We start from the raw sequence: 17,596 nt of genomic DNA, 5'->3' as shown, positions 1-17,596 counted from the left end.
ACAAAAAGAAATAGAAAAAAACCCCAACCATTACAACGTCTCCAATTTTTTGTTACGCATGGACAAGAATCCCATGTTTTTTGGTTGCGATTCGAAAACGAGATACACGATCGAAACTTACACCAAATGGATAGCTGCCAAGAAACTCGAAAAAAGTTTATACGATAAGAAAATATTTTTAAACCTTAGAAAAAATACTATTAGATATTCGATCGGCTTAAATGGTTTGTACCTTAAAACTAACACCCGTATATTACAATTAACTCCATATTTGTATAACAAATCCTGTAAAACCTACCCCGGCCCTTTTCTCGAAATTCCTTGTATTTATGGCAAATTCAAGGGCTTGTCTAATGCGGCACAATTCGAAAATGATACCGAGTACATAACATGCCTCTACGCTAAAGTAAGTTCGATTCATAAAAACTTTAACAAGTTTCTTGACACGGTGAGCCCGCCAAAAAAAGTAGTCACTTCAAAATTGAAAAAAAAGAAGAATACCGTTTTGCAGATAATAGGCGTAGAATTAAATACGCAAAGTGATATCGGTTCTTTTCTAACTCCTTTAAACCGTGAATTCAGCGTCGATTTGGTATTCAATCTCTTTATCACACGAAGTAATATGTATGAATGGAGAAAAGATTGGATCACGAGCTCTGTTTGTGATTATTTAAATAAAACGATCAAAGCCATATTCTTGACATCAAATAAAATTAATTCTGTGGATGACGTTTTCGAAAATTGTTATCCCCTAAATCTGACAATTCTGTTCTTGAATTCTAACAATTTGAAAGTTTTACCCAAATTGGGTTTTAGCGATAAATATCTACCCTTTTTAGAGGTTTTAAATTTGGCAAATAACTCGATTAGTTATTTTATTGACACAATCTTGCCAAGTAAACTAAAAATTTTAGATTTAACTGGTAATCCGCTAAAAGTTTTATCAGGAAAACCATTTCGGTTAATTAGCAATATAAAAAGTATAAATATGATGCCAAATAGAGATATTTATTGTGATTGTGATTCGATACAATTTTCGGATTGGATAAATACATACATTATGGGCAAAATTGTGGGCAGTTCTTCTAATATTTTACCCCAGGGTAACTTTTTATGGTACAGTGAGAGGCTGAAGGAATTAAATAAAATCATTGAACCCTCGATGTACTGCAAATATGTAAACCCTAGCAACAGCACTAATTATATCGTTGATTTTCCTGTCATAGACGAAAGCATTTCGATATACATACCTTTAGCAAATTTGTCTTTCACAGTGCTCGGTTATTTAATCCATAAGAATTGCTCAAACTATTATTCTATTGATAGCGTCACTCCGGGTTTAACCATTTCAAATAGCAATATTATATCTACCTATCGTTTATCTAATATTACTACTACTACGATGATTTCGGATACAAACATATTGACAGCGTCAAGTCCTGTCTACTTGTTCCCGATGATTGAAAATAATAATACCAAGAAATCTGATTCATGTCCTGCTATTCCACCGCCTTTTTTATGTTACTTTATGATCATAATTGCAAATATTTTTGGGTTATTTAAAACTATTTTATAAAAAAAAAATAATTACATATGTTGACAATATATATATATAAGTATAATTCAAATTTATGCAGAGGTGATTACAAATGTTGCTAAATAAAATATTTTTTGTATAAACAACCATATGGATTAACATCATGATTTTGGTATGATTTTTTTTTATACTTAAAGTTATTTGTAAATTATGATGTGTTTTGCACGCTTTTTTTCTAAGCCACTTCTCACTGCCTAACTGGGAAGAGAGAGAGAGATTGGTTTATCATAAACAAATCATTAGTTTTTCTTCGTTGAACTTTGATGAGATTCAGAACTCAGCTCCTTAACGGTAAATTATCATAATCTAAATATGCTGGGTTACATTAAAAATCTATTTTATAATTATTAATTTTTGTAATAAATTTAATTGCTCTCATAAAAATAGATTTGAATTTTTTTTCCCCATCTTTAACATGAGGTGACAGCTTCTATATGTAGCACCTAGAGGTTCTTAATTATTTTAATAAATATTTTGATGGTTTTAAAAGTTTATTAAAATGAGTAAGATTGTATGCATTTTTTTGCTTAAAATATCGGTGGAAATAGATTCTTTCAAATCATCTAGATATCGATACAGATACATGGCTTGTACAAGTTTTCCATCCAAAACATGTAAGGAAAATTTAGGTTAAATTTGATCTAATTTGTTTCAGCAAAAGATAACTATCTGATTATTTGTTGTCTCCAAAACATAAAGAGAGTTTAGGCCATTAAGGTAGAATAATATTTTTTTTAAAAAAAAAATTGGTTTATCTTATCGAATATAGGTAATTTATTTTGACCAAATTAAAATTATGATCGTTTATTAAATTGTTTTTAACCCTTTATTGCATGAGATATTAAGAAATGTTGCAAAGTGATCGAATCTTATATTTTCCTCAGTTTTCTAATATTTATACATAATTTATCTCATCTCGCTATTTTAAATCCGTCAATAAATAATTTCGTTTGGCTTCGGGATTAAAGGTAGGTGCAAAACATGATTGAGGATGAGTTAAATATAAGCATCATAAAGTAGTATTGTTAAATAGTCTGTTTTTTAGTCGAGTGGCTCAATGAGCCAATGAGTGGAACGCTAGTCCGACTCCTAAGCCTATTTCTATATCGAGTCCAGAATCGACTTATGAGCCGATTTTTTAAAAAATAGAATTAATAGTTTTAAAAAAAATTTAGATTAAAAATAACTTGCAGTTTATATTAATTTTTTTAAAATTATTTATTACGAAATTATGATAAAATAAAATATAAAACATTTATTAAATTTAGTACTGAATTAACCGGTATAGCAAGTTATTTTCTGGCTATTTCTTGCCAATCGGCTTCACCTAATAGGCAGAATGCGAATGCGACCAAAATTTTTGTTTTTTGTATTTTCGCCATAAAATATTAAAAACAAAAAAGAAAACGAAACAAAATTTATATTAGTATCTGCCCCAATATTTTACTTAAAACTATATTTTATACTTTAGAAGGTTTTAATTATTGGTAAGTGTATTATTTTCGCCTTAGCTAATATAGCTAAAAAAAAACACCAGTGTAAAAAGGGGTAGAAATGAATTGGATTTAACTTAATTTTTTTTATATATTTATTATTTTTAATTATTAATCAATATAAGGTCATATAAAAAAAATTATCAAAATTGGCAAATTTTTTAAAATATGCCCATTTTGGACACAAATTAATCTTCACTCTTGCTAATACTTTTGAAATTGTTATTGAATAGAACACATATACTTTTTGCTCTATGGGATGGACGTTAATATTTTTTTACTTTTTTGCAGCTTTTGATAGCTTTTAACTCTTTTACACATAGTCGCGTTACCTCTAGAGAATGTCTATTATATAAATCTTTGTTACATGAATTCAATTTAAACTATAAACGTCCAATAACTTATATTGTATAGCTGAGAATTTAAGGAACATGTGTTATGAACTTTAAATTGTTATGGAAAGTCATACTTTGTTAAAGGCAATTACTAGAAGATAATTTTTATATTTTATTAGTAAAAAAAAAATAGCGCTGTAAAGTAACTGTTATGTTTTTACAAATTTATACTATTTATAAGATGAACCTTATAAAAGGCCGATTCTGATGCATTTATAAAAACGGGCCGGATTTTAACCATAATAATATTGTGTAAGCTCGAGATTTGGCAAATAGAGGTCTAAACCTTTTTGCCATCTATAAGCAAAATCTCCAGACTTGCAAAATATTATTTGGGTTAGAATCTTATGTGAGCCGTTACTTAAAATTGACTCAAATCGGACTTTTTAACAAAACTAGATAAACCTGTCATTTTATTCGTATTTTGTGTATATTTAATTAATTATTTTAATTATTAAAAAAAACAAAAGGAAGTGTATCAAACCCCAATATTTCATATTTATCAAAACCCAATATTTCATATGATCCTGTTTAAATTATATTTACATAACATATCAATATCCATCCATCTTTATTATTACTTCCATAATATAATGTTCAAAAAATTAAATCAAACAAAGGCAATTAAAGGTTTATCTTTTTTTTATAGAAAATATATTGAAAAACGCCCACAAATGTCATTCAATACAACAAAGAGTTTTATTTCTATGAAATAATTTTACCTCAAAAATTGCATTCAATATTACATTATTCGCGATTAAAAATTGACTTGAAATAAAAAAAAGAAATACTCGAAATAATTTAGATGCTAAATAAAGTGTATTGCCTTTAGCGATGGATGATATTTTTAAATATATTTTTTAAAATTATATCTAAGACACGTTTATAAAAGTACGACGAAAAGAACGTATAACTGCATAACTTTTTTTTGAAGAAAAAGGAGTGCCATTTGTTACTTGTTTCAAAATGTAACGATTTCGTTACACTTTATACTTTAAATTATTTTCTTAAAAAGGGTTGAAAAAAATATATATTTTGTTTTATTATGTATCATGTATTTTTTTTTTGAAATTTTATAAATAATTTAGTTTTTAATTCAGATCAACCACTAAAGTTTTTCATTTTTATTTTATTTAGAATTCAAACGTTAACCTAGTGGTAGAGAAAACTCTTTCCCTATGCCGTAACACAAAGAATTTTTTTTTTAGATAGTGTGAGAAAATTAGGTAGTTCGATCCTCAAAATAACTTGTGAATGGTGTTTTCCGAGAATAATATGGCATTCTAGCTCTAAATCAATTAAAGTCAAGTCATAATTTGTACTTGTTGTTGAATGTTTAGTTGCTAATTTTGTAAATCATTTGAATTTAATATTTCCTCTTCATTCTCAATCAATATATTTATTATAATATCCTTTTATAATAAATACTGACGCTGAGTAATTTTGCCCTATTATATACTTTGATATAATTTTTAATTTTAGTATATTATTTAGGGTATGAAAAAACATAAAATAGAGCATAAATGTAATTTTAAGTAAATTGTAGCAAAATATTGATTAATTATATTTAAGATGATAGCAATAATAAAAAATATGCAGCAAGATATTGGGAACACTTACCCTTATCTTTATCTATATTTTACCAAATAGTGCGTTTGGTGGTTGATAAAATGAGTATTTCTTCATATAAACACTAACCCCATATCTTTGTAATGTATCCATAAGCTAACCACTAACGCGGTTCACGGGGTAGTATTAGGAATTCACCTGAACCGCGTAGTTTAGTAAAATAAAAGAAACTTATTGACTAATTGGCGTTGCTCAATAGGCCTAAGTGTTTTTTAAGTTTTTACTAAATGTAGTGGGTTTGGTTAATATAAATATTTCTCCTAATCTAATATAAATACTAACCCTTATCTTTGATGATTTAATATAAACACTAACTCTTATCTTTATTGCATAGTTTTGAGCTAACCACTAATGTGGTCCACAAGCTTAATATAAGTTATTATCTTGGTTTAGTAAAATCGAAAAGGCATCATAAATAATAGAATATCTAATCCAGCTAATATTGTGCTTAAATTAACTCTCAAGCCTTAGCATAAACCACACAGCATAAAATGTAAAAATTAATCCTATTAGGTTACGCATACAGGAAAAAAACTTTTATTTAAAATAAAACATTCACCTAGATTTTTATTGAATTAGTCCGGGCCTATTTTTGTTAAATTAAAATAAATTATATTGCCTTGGATTATATTTAATAACTTATAGACACAATTTTACCATATGAACGAATATATATTAGACAAAATTTGGAGAAAATCAAGTTAAATTTATTAATAATATTTTAATATTATATTGCATTCAATATATAAGGAAAACAATCAATATAGATTAAAACAATAAACCATATTAATAATAGCAATTTACAAGAAAAAATAGTTTAATGTAAATTAAAAATATATAATTGAATATTTTTTTTTATATAATATTTTTTATTTTCACCAAAATTATAATTATATATTTACATATTATTGTGCATTTATTTTTGTAAGATATATATATTTTAAAACTAATAATTTTACATAGTGATCAATTAGAATATATTATTTTTGTATATTAATAATATACTATATTATATTTCCCAAAGTAATTTAAATTATTCTTCGATAAGTCGTTTGGTACCTTGCAATTTTGTGAAGAACATGCAAGATACATGAAGAATCTAATCCTACATTACCACTTGAATCATTAGTTTGTTTTGCCTCTAAAAGTTTCTCTCCCCTTGTGTTTTCCGATGACACCACTCGTTTCCGCAACTGATCATGGTATTTCCTTATAGTTCTATCCGCTGAATCAATAATGTATGAATAATTTGAAATTTATGATTTAATCATTTCTTTCCGACATCCTGATTTACTTTCATTTTGTACTTAAACCCGTTGCCAACCTTTAAAATCTCGTGTCTTACATTTTAAATCGTAATTCATTTTTTGTGAATTTTGCGACTTTTCTAATTCATTATGGGCATCCGGTCTTACCCAATCAAAACTAGTCTTTGTCTCATCATATTAGCAAGACTTCAACCAGTTATACTAAGTTCAGTTATACGATATATTTAAAAAAATCTCTTAAGGCATAAAATCTTTTCCACTATCTCGCGCAATACTATCTCTTTCCTTGATTGTACGAAAACTTGGCCATTTGTCTTATGTGTAATAAGTGACTTAATATGAACAATATTTTTTGGCAAAACAATTCAAATTCTCTTGATATGAATTGGGGACAATTGTCCAAAACAATTTTCTTAGGTACCCCAAATATTGAGAACCAACCTTTCAACCTTATAATGATAATATAGGACGTCTTAGTTTTTAAACGGGCTACCTCTACCTATTTTGAATAGAATCAACTAAAACTAACCAAAAAGAAGAATCCAGATCCTGTGTTTAATCTTGCCATGGTTCCTGACATACGTTCCAAGAGAACACTTCCGCTATTTTAGGTCTATGAAGATGACAACCAGCACAACCATTGACATACAGTCCTGTTTCATCGTCACAACCCGGTCACCAACAATATAATAGGAAAATTGATTTCGTTGTCATTCCCGGATGACCTCGATGAATGTTACCTATGACAATTCGTCGACGTGTTCTCGAAGTAACCTCCTGCCATTCCACTCAACAATATCTCAATCCACTGTTAATTTATTACGGCGATAGAAATAATTTAATAACTCGGGCTCACAAATTTTTTCAAATGTTCTCAAACTTTATTGAATTTGATGAGTATACGCTTGAATTCCCAATCTATTTTTATTCTATCCACTGGCAACATCATGTCATCTAAATCAATATGGCTAATATGATAGCATGTTTAACATCTCGATTTATTATATCTTCCTTGATAGGTAATCGAGATAATGCGTCAGCTATAACATTTTATCTACCAACCCAATATGTAATATCGAAATCGGATTGAGACATCTTCCAGGCCCATCTTGTTACGATTATTAAATAGATTAGGAAGATCTCCTTTTTCGCTGACGTTCTAATGGTTTATAATCCGTGATCAAACAAAATCTTCCTCCTATAAAATAATACTTCTTTATCCCAAACAACAGCGCGAGCCTCTTTAGCTATTTGAGCGTAATGTTATTTTTGAATCTATTAGAGTCCTGGATTCATATGCTATTGTTTTGTTTATTCCACTATAAAGTGAGTGATAAAACTACACCAAAATCTATATTTAAAGTGTCCGCTTCAAGTACAACCGACAAATCAGACTATTATGTCATCAATGTCTTACCAATGGTCAATAACATTTTCATTTCTTCAAAAGTAGTTTGCTCTAATATTATCATGACCAAAGAACTTATTGCTCCTCAATCGATGTAACGGAGCATCTTTTCCTTGGAAATTTTTAATAAATCTTTTATGATAATTAATCAAATTAAGAAAAGTTCTAAGCATGTGAGACAAGTTTCCATCAAATAGCTTGTTTTTCGATATTTTCTATATTATGATTACAAAAACAAATTTTTTAATTATGTATCTGTCGATATCAGAATTTATTGCATATTAATCTCGCTCAATATGTCTAAAATCATTATTAACTCTTCCATTAGAATCCTCAAGAATATTCCCCATAAGAATCGTCGCCAATATTGTGAAATTAAATACATATATTTTAAAATTAATAATTTTATATAATAACCAATTAGAATATATCACTCTTCTAGAATATTAATAATATACTATATTATACATATGATATTGAATAAGAATGTGTATTTTTTTGATTAGTACTGATTTATATAAGAATAAAATAAATTTAATGATAAAATTTTTCATACCTAATCCATATTAAGTTAGTTTCATTAAAATTATAAATAATACATTTGTAGTTGCATAAGAAGATAACACAGTTATTTTTCCCAACAATATTGAATATAATTGTTAGAATTTACAAAATACATAATATAATTAAATATTATCTAACATAAAATTTATAAGTTAGTTTCACTAAAATTATTAATATTGTAATGTAGTTGCAAAAATGTTAAATTATTTCTTTTAATGACATCTAAAATAATTGAATAATTTCCATATTTTTAAATAATGTAAGTTGTTAGAATTTTTGATGATTTTACAACATTATACAAAACAGTTGATTAATGATTTTTCTCCATAAAGATATTTTACAGATTTATCTACCTAAAACCCATGCCATATGATTTCTTAAAAACTATTTCCACTTATCCCATTACACGTTAATTAAAAATTATGAAATTCTTATTCTATATTTTTATATGTTTAACATCGATTATGAGTGTAAAGAGTCAAAATGTAAGCATTAAATATAATTCTCAATAAAATTACTCAATATAATTAACAATTTCTTAGACTCTCAAAGCAAAATCGCAAGAACTAATGAATTTATTGCAAAACAGTGATATTCCTATTCTACATTTAGACTTAAATCAGTTTGAATACTATGTTAAGTCGCCTAAAAATTATTCGATAATTTTGATGTTTACAATCTTGGATTCTCAAGATTGTAAAATTTGTAGGTAAAATTATACTATAAAACTTAGTAAATTAATATTTTTTTTATAGTGAGATATATAAAGAATATAAAATATTAGCTAAAAGCTGGAAAAAATGTGATTTGTATTCTAATAAGATATTTTTTATGATTGCTGATTTTAAAAAGGCACCTGGGATATTTGAAGATGTAATTTGAATTTTATATACTTTGCTAAATAATTCTATTATAATACTTTAGATGAAGTTGAAATCAGTCCCATTGCTAGTTTATTGGCCATCTAAAAAAAAGAAATCATCAATGGAAACTTATCCAATTGAAAAGTTTTTTTAATATATTATTTAAATGATAACTTAGGCCTCATTTATTGTAACCACAAAAGCAGCACACATTATGCTGCTTAAATTGCAAAAATCATAACAAATAATACAGCTACACTATTGTTTAGTGATAAATATTATATCACTTATTATATAAGTAAGAGACCTGGCATAAGCCTGGCATGGGTTGTATTTTAATTTTTTTTTTAAAAATACCCAAGCTGGACCTAAAATTTGTTTTATAAAAATACCTAGGTGGGCTTAAATTTAAAAAAAAAATACTTGATATGGGCATAATATTTTAAATCACTATCATTAATTATAAAAATTAAAAATAAATATATATTTTAAAAAATTTGAGACAGGCCAGGTTGGAAAATGTAAAACTCAAGCCGAGCCAGCTGTAAAATTCCTTTTTTGAAAAATCTGAGCCTGGCCAAAATTTATTTTTAAAAAAATCTGGGCTGGGTTATGCAAATAGTACTTCTGCAGGTCTCTGATATGAAGCCTTAGTAAATGGCCACCTTATTTTCAGACTTTATTAAAGTATATTTAAATAATATTTAACAACTAATTATAATTTTTAATCATTTTATCTTTCACATATGATGAATAAAGGCTTGGAATAGAAGCTGAAAGAATGTCCCTATGGGTTTATTCTAAGACAAATATACAAGTTACATTTTTAAAAAATCTTTCTTTATACATATAAATGTAATTTATGGGTTCTTTTTAAAATATGAAAGCTATTTAGACTAATATTAGTTACCTCTTTCAGGGCTAGATTTGAATATTTTTTAAATTGTTGAGCTTGCAAATAGTTATTCTGGGAACCATAAGTAAAATGGCCCCTTTCAATCTTATTAAATTTAAATAGGTTATAAATTATACTTAATAATTTAGGTTTTAAAAGCTCACTTTAAAAGGGGTAATAAAATATGATAATTTAGAATATTTCTTGAGCCTTTATTAGAATAGATAAATGAATGGGTGAGGGTAGGGGGTAGATAAAAAGAAATTATATCGAAAATATAAAAATTTATCTGATTGATTTTATTTATATGTATTTGCCATAATATCATGAATATTATCTATTAAAGTTTTCCTATGATCATAATAAACATATGGTTACCATAACACAGTGACGAAGCTTGAAGTTTACTACTAGGGAATCGATTGACTTTTTTATTTTTATCAATCAGACCATACAAAATATAAAAAACAGAATTCATCTGTTTTTGAGTAAAATTCTCAAGAACTAAAAATTGTTAAATTTTTTATTGTTTTTTTTTTCAATTGAGATAAAATGGACAATTAAAATTTTCACCCTTTTTAAATATTAAAATACCGACGTTGAACTTGTGGATGTTGAATCCAATGTTAGGTAGAAAGACTTTGATTTCTTTTCTTTTTCAAGTTTTTTGAGATTGTTGTTAATACTTTATCGAATATTTAAAATAAATGAGCATGTTTTTATTTCCCCAAAACTTATTTAAAATTGAACAATACATTAGTGCTGTTAAAAAGCCTGATTAAGATTTTAGCCAAAATAATATGATGTAAGCCTCGAGATTTGACAGATAGAAGTCCAAACCTTTCACCTATCTATGAGGAAAATCTTTAGGCTTATAAAATATTATTTTGGGCTACAATCTTAATCGGGCCGTAAAAATCGACCCAAAGCGGACATTTTAACTATATAAAATACATTCCCTTGATTTTCTCATTTTTATTATAAGCAATTTTGGCTCCCCGTTTATTTGTTTTAAGATAATAAAAATATATCACATGATTTTTTTAATTTTATTTATTATAAAATATAAAAAAATTAAAATTTTTTCAAACATAGTTAACATAATATTAGCTAAGGTAATCAATAATATAGTAAAAATATTAAATTTTTGAAGTAAGAATAGTATTAATTTTTTTTTTAAATTTAGTATAAAGATTATATTAATCTTATTTAAGAATTTTTAAAAGAAAAATTCCAAGGGAAATAATGCTTCCCTTACTTTAAGGGACGCTAGTTGGTTAATGGCTAAATATCGGCTGATTCGGCTCAATCTTCAGACGCCTTGCCAGAGAAAATCCGTTAACATTAAGGCGCTTTAATTTATATCGGTTTCTTTCAAATTAGAGTTGCTATCTTTTTAGGGAAAAATTCCGAAGCCAAAGGCTTAGCCGATTTTTTAGCCGGCTAAGAATATAATAGTTACCCAACTATATCCGTCACTCGATCTCTAAAATCGCTATGCCGTCCTGCCAATGTTAATTTTACCACAGGATAACTTTTGAACGCCATTAAGCTAGATACATAACCCAATAAACATAGAGAACGTCGAAATAAATTAAATTAGTGGATAATTATCGTTTTAATGATTCCAGATTCGTATTGTCAGACCTGTGAATTACCAAAATTTATTGATGATCCTAGGCGCTGTGCTATTGGTGTTATCGATCGGTTATTGGCAGAGAAATCGCTTAAGTTTCTTGCTTTCCAGATACGTATGCGCCACATTAGCATTGGTATGAAATTAAAATATCCTTTTAATTGATTTTTACTTTTCCGTCTTTATTTTATTTTTTTTAAATTGCCAGAAATTTTCAGAGAAACGATTAGTTAATAAGAATTTTTTTTCAGTACTAGTAAATGGTCGTGTTGCTAAATATAGCCGATTTTTTAAAAAGTAAAATCAAGATTTGCGTAGAAATAAAACTAAACCCCCGAGATTTCGCAAAAATATGGCAAACTTTTCTGCCATCTTTTTGGCGAAATCTCAAGACGTTGGTAATACATTTTTTGGTGATTTAATTTAGGCGTTTAAGAAAATTTTTTTACTGCCGATATTGAAACTAGCAAAATATATCGATTTGACGGTTCTATAGGGTCATGCTTTGCTCTTAATAATATCAATTTTTTTAAAGGACAGCATCGGATACTTAGTCGCGTTATTTGCTTAAAAAAAGTAATTTCGGTGCCTTTCGGTCTAAATAATTTAAAGGGCTTTAATATTTTTTCTCCTCTTTTTATACTCTGTCCTAGCTTTCAATGAAATTAATTTACGAATTTTCTCTCCTAATTTGTTAATTAATGTTTTAACGCAAATTGGTTATTAATTCTAGTAGTGCATTCCCAAACCTGTATATTTGAATAACATTAATTTTTTTAAAAATTCGGTGAGGAAATTCATATATCTAATTTATAGTGAAAGCTTAGACGGGGTATGGAAAACTATTGGACAATAATCACTAACATTATTATAAAAAAAATTTTTGATGAATGGGTATTTTTTTTAAAAAAGTGTAATGCTTATTTTTAAAATTTATTATATTTATTTTTCAAAATTTAATTTATCATATTAGTCATTAAATCGGGGAATTTTTTCTGTTGTTTCTCCGATAAAATGTTATATGATTAAATGAGACCGGTAATGATTATCGAAGTATCTTTATAAGACATTCGAGAGAATCTCTATCTAAATATTTTGTTAAGTTCATAATGTAAATGATACTTATATAACATATAGCCAGCGCCGTGCTGAGAAATTTGGGGCCCAGGGCAAAAAATAATTTGGTGGTCCCTTAAAAAAACACATTTTACCTAAGCTTATTTGATAAATTTTCGTAATGAGAACTAAAAATATATATAGTTTATTAAATTTTAATTATAAAGCATTTTCAGACACATCTATTAATTCTAATATACTGAAAATTCACTACGGTCTCTAAAGAATCTTGACTGCTAGAAACGTTCCACCAACCAATTTCTCGCTTGATCTAATAATACATTGAAAAATTCAATCTCATATTTTTTTTGAGGATCATGTATAGTCATGTCATCTCAGAAAATTGTTTTTAAACTTTCGGTATACAAGTTAATGTAATTGAAGGGGAGGACTGCTCTTCTATATTCATTTCCAATCCCTATGCCAGCTCCTTCGCCTAGTCAAAGGAATTCTGAAAGCCGTTTTCCATAAAACGATCTAAAAAATTTTAAGTACTTTCTATAAGTGTAATTGCTCTTTCTAATTTAATATTGTCATTTTGCATAAGTCATAATAAGTGAAGACTTCTGCCGGATCGTTATGAAGGATATTCATGATTGGCATAAGAATATTAATGTGCTCATCATCGAGATGGATATTTAGTATTTCTGGCATTTCACTTATGGCGCATGATGTCACTTTTATATTTTTAAAGTTTTTTAAAATAGCCCCGAATTAATAAATATAGTTTATAGTTTCGCTCCTCTTTTTCCCGTTTCTCTGCATCTGAATCAAATTTGCTTCCTCTTCCAATTTTGAAAATTCTTAGGTTATGAAATAAAAGATTATATGGCGTCTCCTAACAATTCAATTCACTAAACGATATTTTTATATTAATCAAGTTTGTCATTTTTTAAGGCTTTGAAACTAGCATTTATAATAACTCATTTGAAGTGTACCCACCATAAAGGTCTATAGACTTATCCAGAATGTCCAAAATGTGCCTCAATTACAACAACTATAGAAACAAGACCTTTATGAGAAAATAGAACAAATATTAGAAATCGTTTTTTAAAAAATAAATTTATTATATTTTTTACTTACCGATTACCTTGTTTCTTATGCTTATAGAAAATTTAATTAAATTGTTTTTGAAGATTATTTATAATTGAAAAAAATTAAAACATTAATTAAAAAAATTAAATTGTTATAATATATGATTACTTTGTCAGATAACCCAAACCTTATTCAAAATTCATACATGGTTTTTTCTTTACAAAAAATTAGAATAATGCTTTTTATGTAGTGTATACATGAAAAATTCTTATTTCTTTACAATGTGGGGTCCCCTAAAATTGTCTAATTTCGACACTCGCCATCCCTCATCTGCACGCTGCATACAAGCAAGTAATGTATGGTCCTTACCTTTGAAATTGTTAGATGTATCGGATACATTTATAGCCAAGTATCTAGATTCATATTAAAAGTTATTTAACAACTTTGCTCATACTTATAAATATAACGCAATATCAGACTTGAAAAAGAGTCCAGTTTCTTATATCTCCCATAAGAAAGTAGGATTTAAAAGAGAATAAAAAGGTAGAAAGAAAAAAAAACATTTTTTTGAAAAAATTTATTATTCCACAAAGGTGTATAAATTTATATTTTAAACATTATTTAAAATTTGCAACTAGGCATTCGTGTACATCATGATTAGCGGACAAATGTGGAACAGAATCAGATCTCCACCCTTCATGCACCAAAATCATAAAACGGGCCAAATGGTAAATTATTTTTTATAAATATCCATCAAATTCAAAATCATTTAGGCGATCGGAAAATCTTCAATTCATAAATTTTGAATCGAATTTTGTATCCCGTTTTCAAATGAATCGAATAGTATATAATCGAATTTAATTAACGGAAATATTTGATTTTAACATAATTCAGAATTGTTACGTATTATTTCAATTAGGGATCTGCGAATCACGGCCCAGCCTGTACCCACCCGGCCTGATCTTCGGACCTGGCGGGCCTGTTATATTTTAAAAAATAATCTCAGTTCGGGCTAAGTTGAGTCTAATATTTTTTAAAAAATTTCTGGCAGAACCGGGTTGGGCTTAATTTTTTAAATATGATATTACATTTTGTCAAATAAGTTGATATATTTTAAAATCTTGCAAGAAACAAGGCGCTATTATATTTTATTTTTAGATTGTATTTTTACAACAAAAATATTAAATTTTTTCTATATTTAAATAAATTCGGGCTGGGTTTTTCGGACAAATAAAATAAAATTTCGTTCGGGATCGGGCCGGGCACACAAATTATTTTTTAAAAAAAATTCGTGCTGGGCGGGGCTCGAAAAATTGGGCCCGAAGCAGACGACTAATTACAATTACAATAAAAATAACTATTTTTTTAAAAAAAAATTAATCTTTATTTAAAAAAGAGCCTCTCTTTCAAATATAAAGGTGGGCTGTACCGATATATTTTCCAATATGTATATTTCAAAATTAGCACTATATTGACAGCTAATTTTTTATGCATAAACATCTTGGAATATCGATGTAACATCACAACATGTTATAAAATTAAATTATTTTAAGGAAGCGTTTAGGCCTCATTTAATGGTAAACGCGTTATGTTCAAGCGGAGCATTATTTGCAAAATCAAGCCAATAAATAGGCATAATTTATAAATATCGAGCGTTATGAATATAACGCCATGTTAAAATTTGAAAAACATATGTTGCAACGTATATTTCAAACATTTTCAACGCTACGAATAATCAGCTGTGATTTCGATAGCGTTAAATAGCGCAACGCTTGAACATGACGCGTTTACTATAAATTCAGCCTTAAAATCACACTACTTAAAATTTGCCGATCTAAAACATAGGCTGATTTTATTTGCCGTTACCAACCACCTTGAAATATTTTTGTTTAGTAACATATTTTTAAATGTTTATAACATTCCAAGATGGTTATATATCAGTCATCTTGTCCCAATTTTGATTTTAATATCGGCAAAAATTTGGTGCCACCCTAACGTTCTCCAAATTTCCTCCATTTTTTTTAGAGGCATGCTATTTTTGGTAAGTCAATAGTGCACCTTAATAAACCGCTCACGAAAAACTAGAAGCGCCCTAATATTTCCTCTCGTTCTAATCGCATGATATTTACAATTTATAAATATTTGTATTGATTTTCCATGCAGGGTTCACGGATATCGCATTAATATCGGGTTCTGTTTTTATATCGGTTTCTTGTTTAAAAGTTGGTTTCGTTGCATCTCTAGTTCTATGAAACTATAAGCAAGAAGTCACTTTCACAATCAAAAAATATAAACTAATATGGCATGTGTCATAAAAAAAATATTAGATTGATAAGAAGATTATATTATACGAATATTTGCAAAATAATTCCCAAAATTAGCGAATAATTTTTATCCTAGCAATTTGAATTATGCATTTATCTTCGATTCAAAATTTTCAAATCAAATAACGGAATCGAATAAATTTTTCGATTGTCTTACTCATTGACTTGACATCGATTATAACGATTGCTTTTTTTTTCTCTTACAAAAAAATATTTCTGATTCATCGTCAACGTATCTATAATTATCAATAATAGACTAATACTGCATTCACAGTATGAATGTAAAGATATTACATTTATATAATATTTTGTATACTTCTCCGGGAATCCGCGCTAACTGTAAACGTAGGGTAATTCTAGTTCAAACCAGGTCTTTTTGGATCCAATATAAAATTAAATTTTTGAATGGTAGGTGGTTTTTTTTATAGATGTCTATTTAGATTTATAATATAATAAATCTTACGACTTACGAGCCATAAGATTTGTTTTTAAAAAGTCAATATTCTTATAATCAAAATAAATTAAAGCTATTTTAATACTGATATATTAAGCTTGATCTTTTCCCTCTTTTATCTAAGCTATATTTTTTTGGTAGAAATTTCTTTAAAAAATTAATTAATTAAAAGACTTATATAGCTCCTGGAGGTAGCTCCCAATTCGTGGCAGAGACCTACATCGTAATAGCCCTTAACGCGGCCATAACCTTGGGCATAATCATGGTTCAAGAAGCATCAATCCCTCGCAAACGTATCAATAAAAACGTCAGAAAAGGTTATTTTTTAATTTTTTTTAGAATTTATAAATGTAGGGAACAGGAATCAAATAAAGATTAGAGGGAGGTAAGGGATAAATAATATATTGTTTAATATAATTCTATTATAACAATAATACAATAACATTTGGTTTGTTTTAAAAGTTCTTGATTGTCAATCCTAACAATTTATTACTCTCTATTTACAGTTATAGCGGTTGTCGGTTTGCTACTCTTGTCCATATTCTTCAGTCAATTGCTTTCCATCTTTCGCCACAAATACGGAAATTACCCCTACAGTTTTCTATTCAAATGATGATAAGAATAAAAAAACTAATCCTATTATTTTCTTTTCTATTTTATATTGGGGAATTTGTATATTAATTTTTTTTAAGTTGATGTGATATATATAAAAACATTTGTTCAAATTGTATATAATTAAATATGAAACTAAATTTTTTGTATGTTTATATATATATAATGTACTATGAGTATGATGGAATTGTATTTTCTTATCATAACCAGTCTTCTCAATATCTGTGATTTTAACAATATATAATATAAATTATATATGAAAGCTATACAATCGAATAAACATGGGTTATTATGTTATTTTCAGGGC

The 17,596-nt window shown here is 27.4% G+C and overlaps 1 protein-coding gene across 1 annotated transcript; it reads left to right on the top strand.

Moving 5' to 3' along the window:
* The first annotated feature begins 8,783 nt into the window (after nt 1–8,783).
* LOC135929910 (magnesium transporter protein 1-like) lies at nt 8,784–17,487 on the top strand. The gene is made up of 9 exons (XM_065466652.1): nt 8,784–8,839; nt 8,897–9,063; nt 9,110–9,227; nt 9,279–9,361; nt 9,977–10,034; nt 11,744–11,884; nt 14,538–14,627; nt 16,850–16,994; nt 17,184–17,487. Exons 1-9 carry the CDS (start codon nt 8,819–8,821, stop codon nt 17,288–17,290), a joined length of 930 nt encoding a protein of 309 aa, XP_065322724.1. The 5' UTR covers nt 8,784–8,818; the 3' UTR covers nt 17,291–17,487.
* The last annotated feature ends 109 nt before the right edge of the window (nt 17,488–17,596 follow it).

This window comes from Gordionus sp. m RMFG-2023, chromosome 5 (genome assembly GCF_954871325.1).
Source record: "Gordionus sp. m RMFG-2023 chromosome 5, tfGorSpeb1-WG-v2, whole genome shotgun sequence".
Lineage (NCBI taxonomy): Eukaryota > Metazoa > Nematomorpha > Gordioida > Chordodea > Parachordodidae > Gordionus > Gordionus sp. m RMFG-2023.
This window is presented reverse-complemented; position numbering and strand designations above follow the sequence as displayed.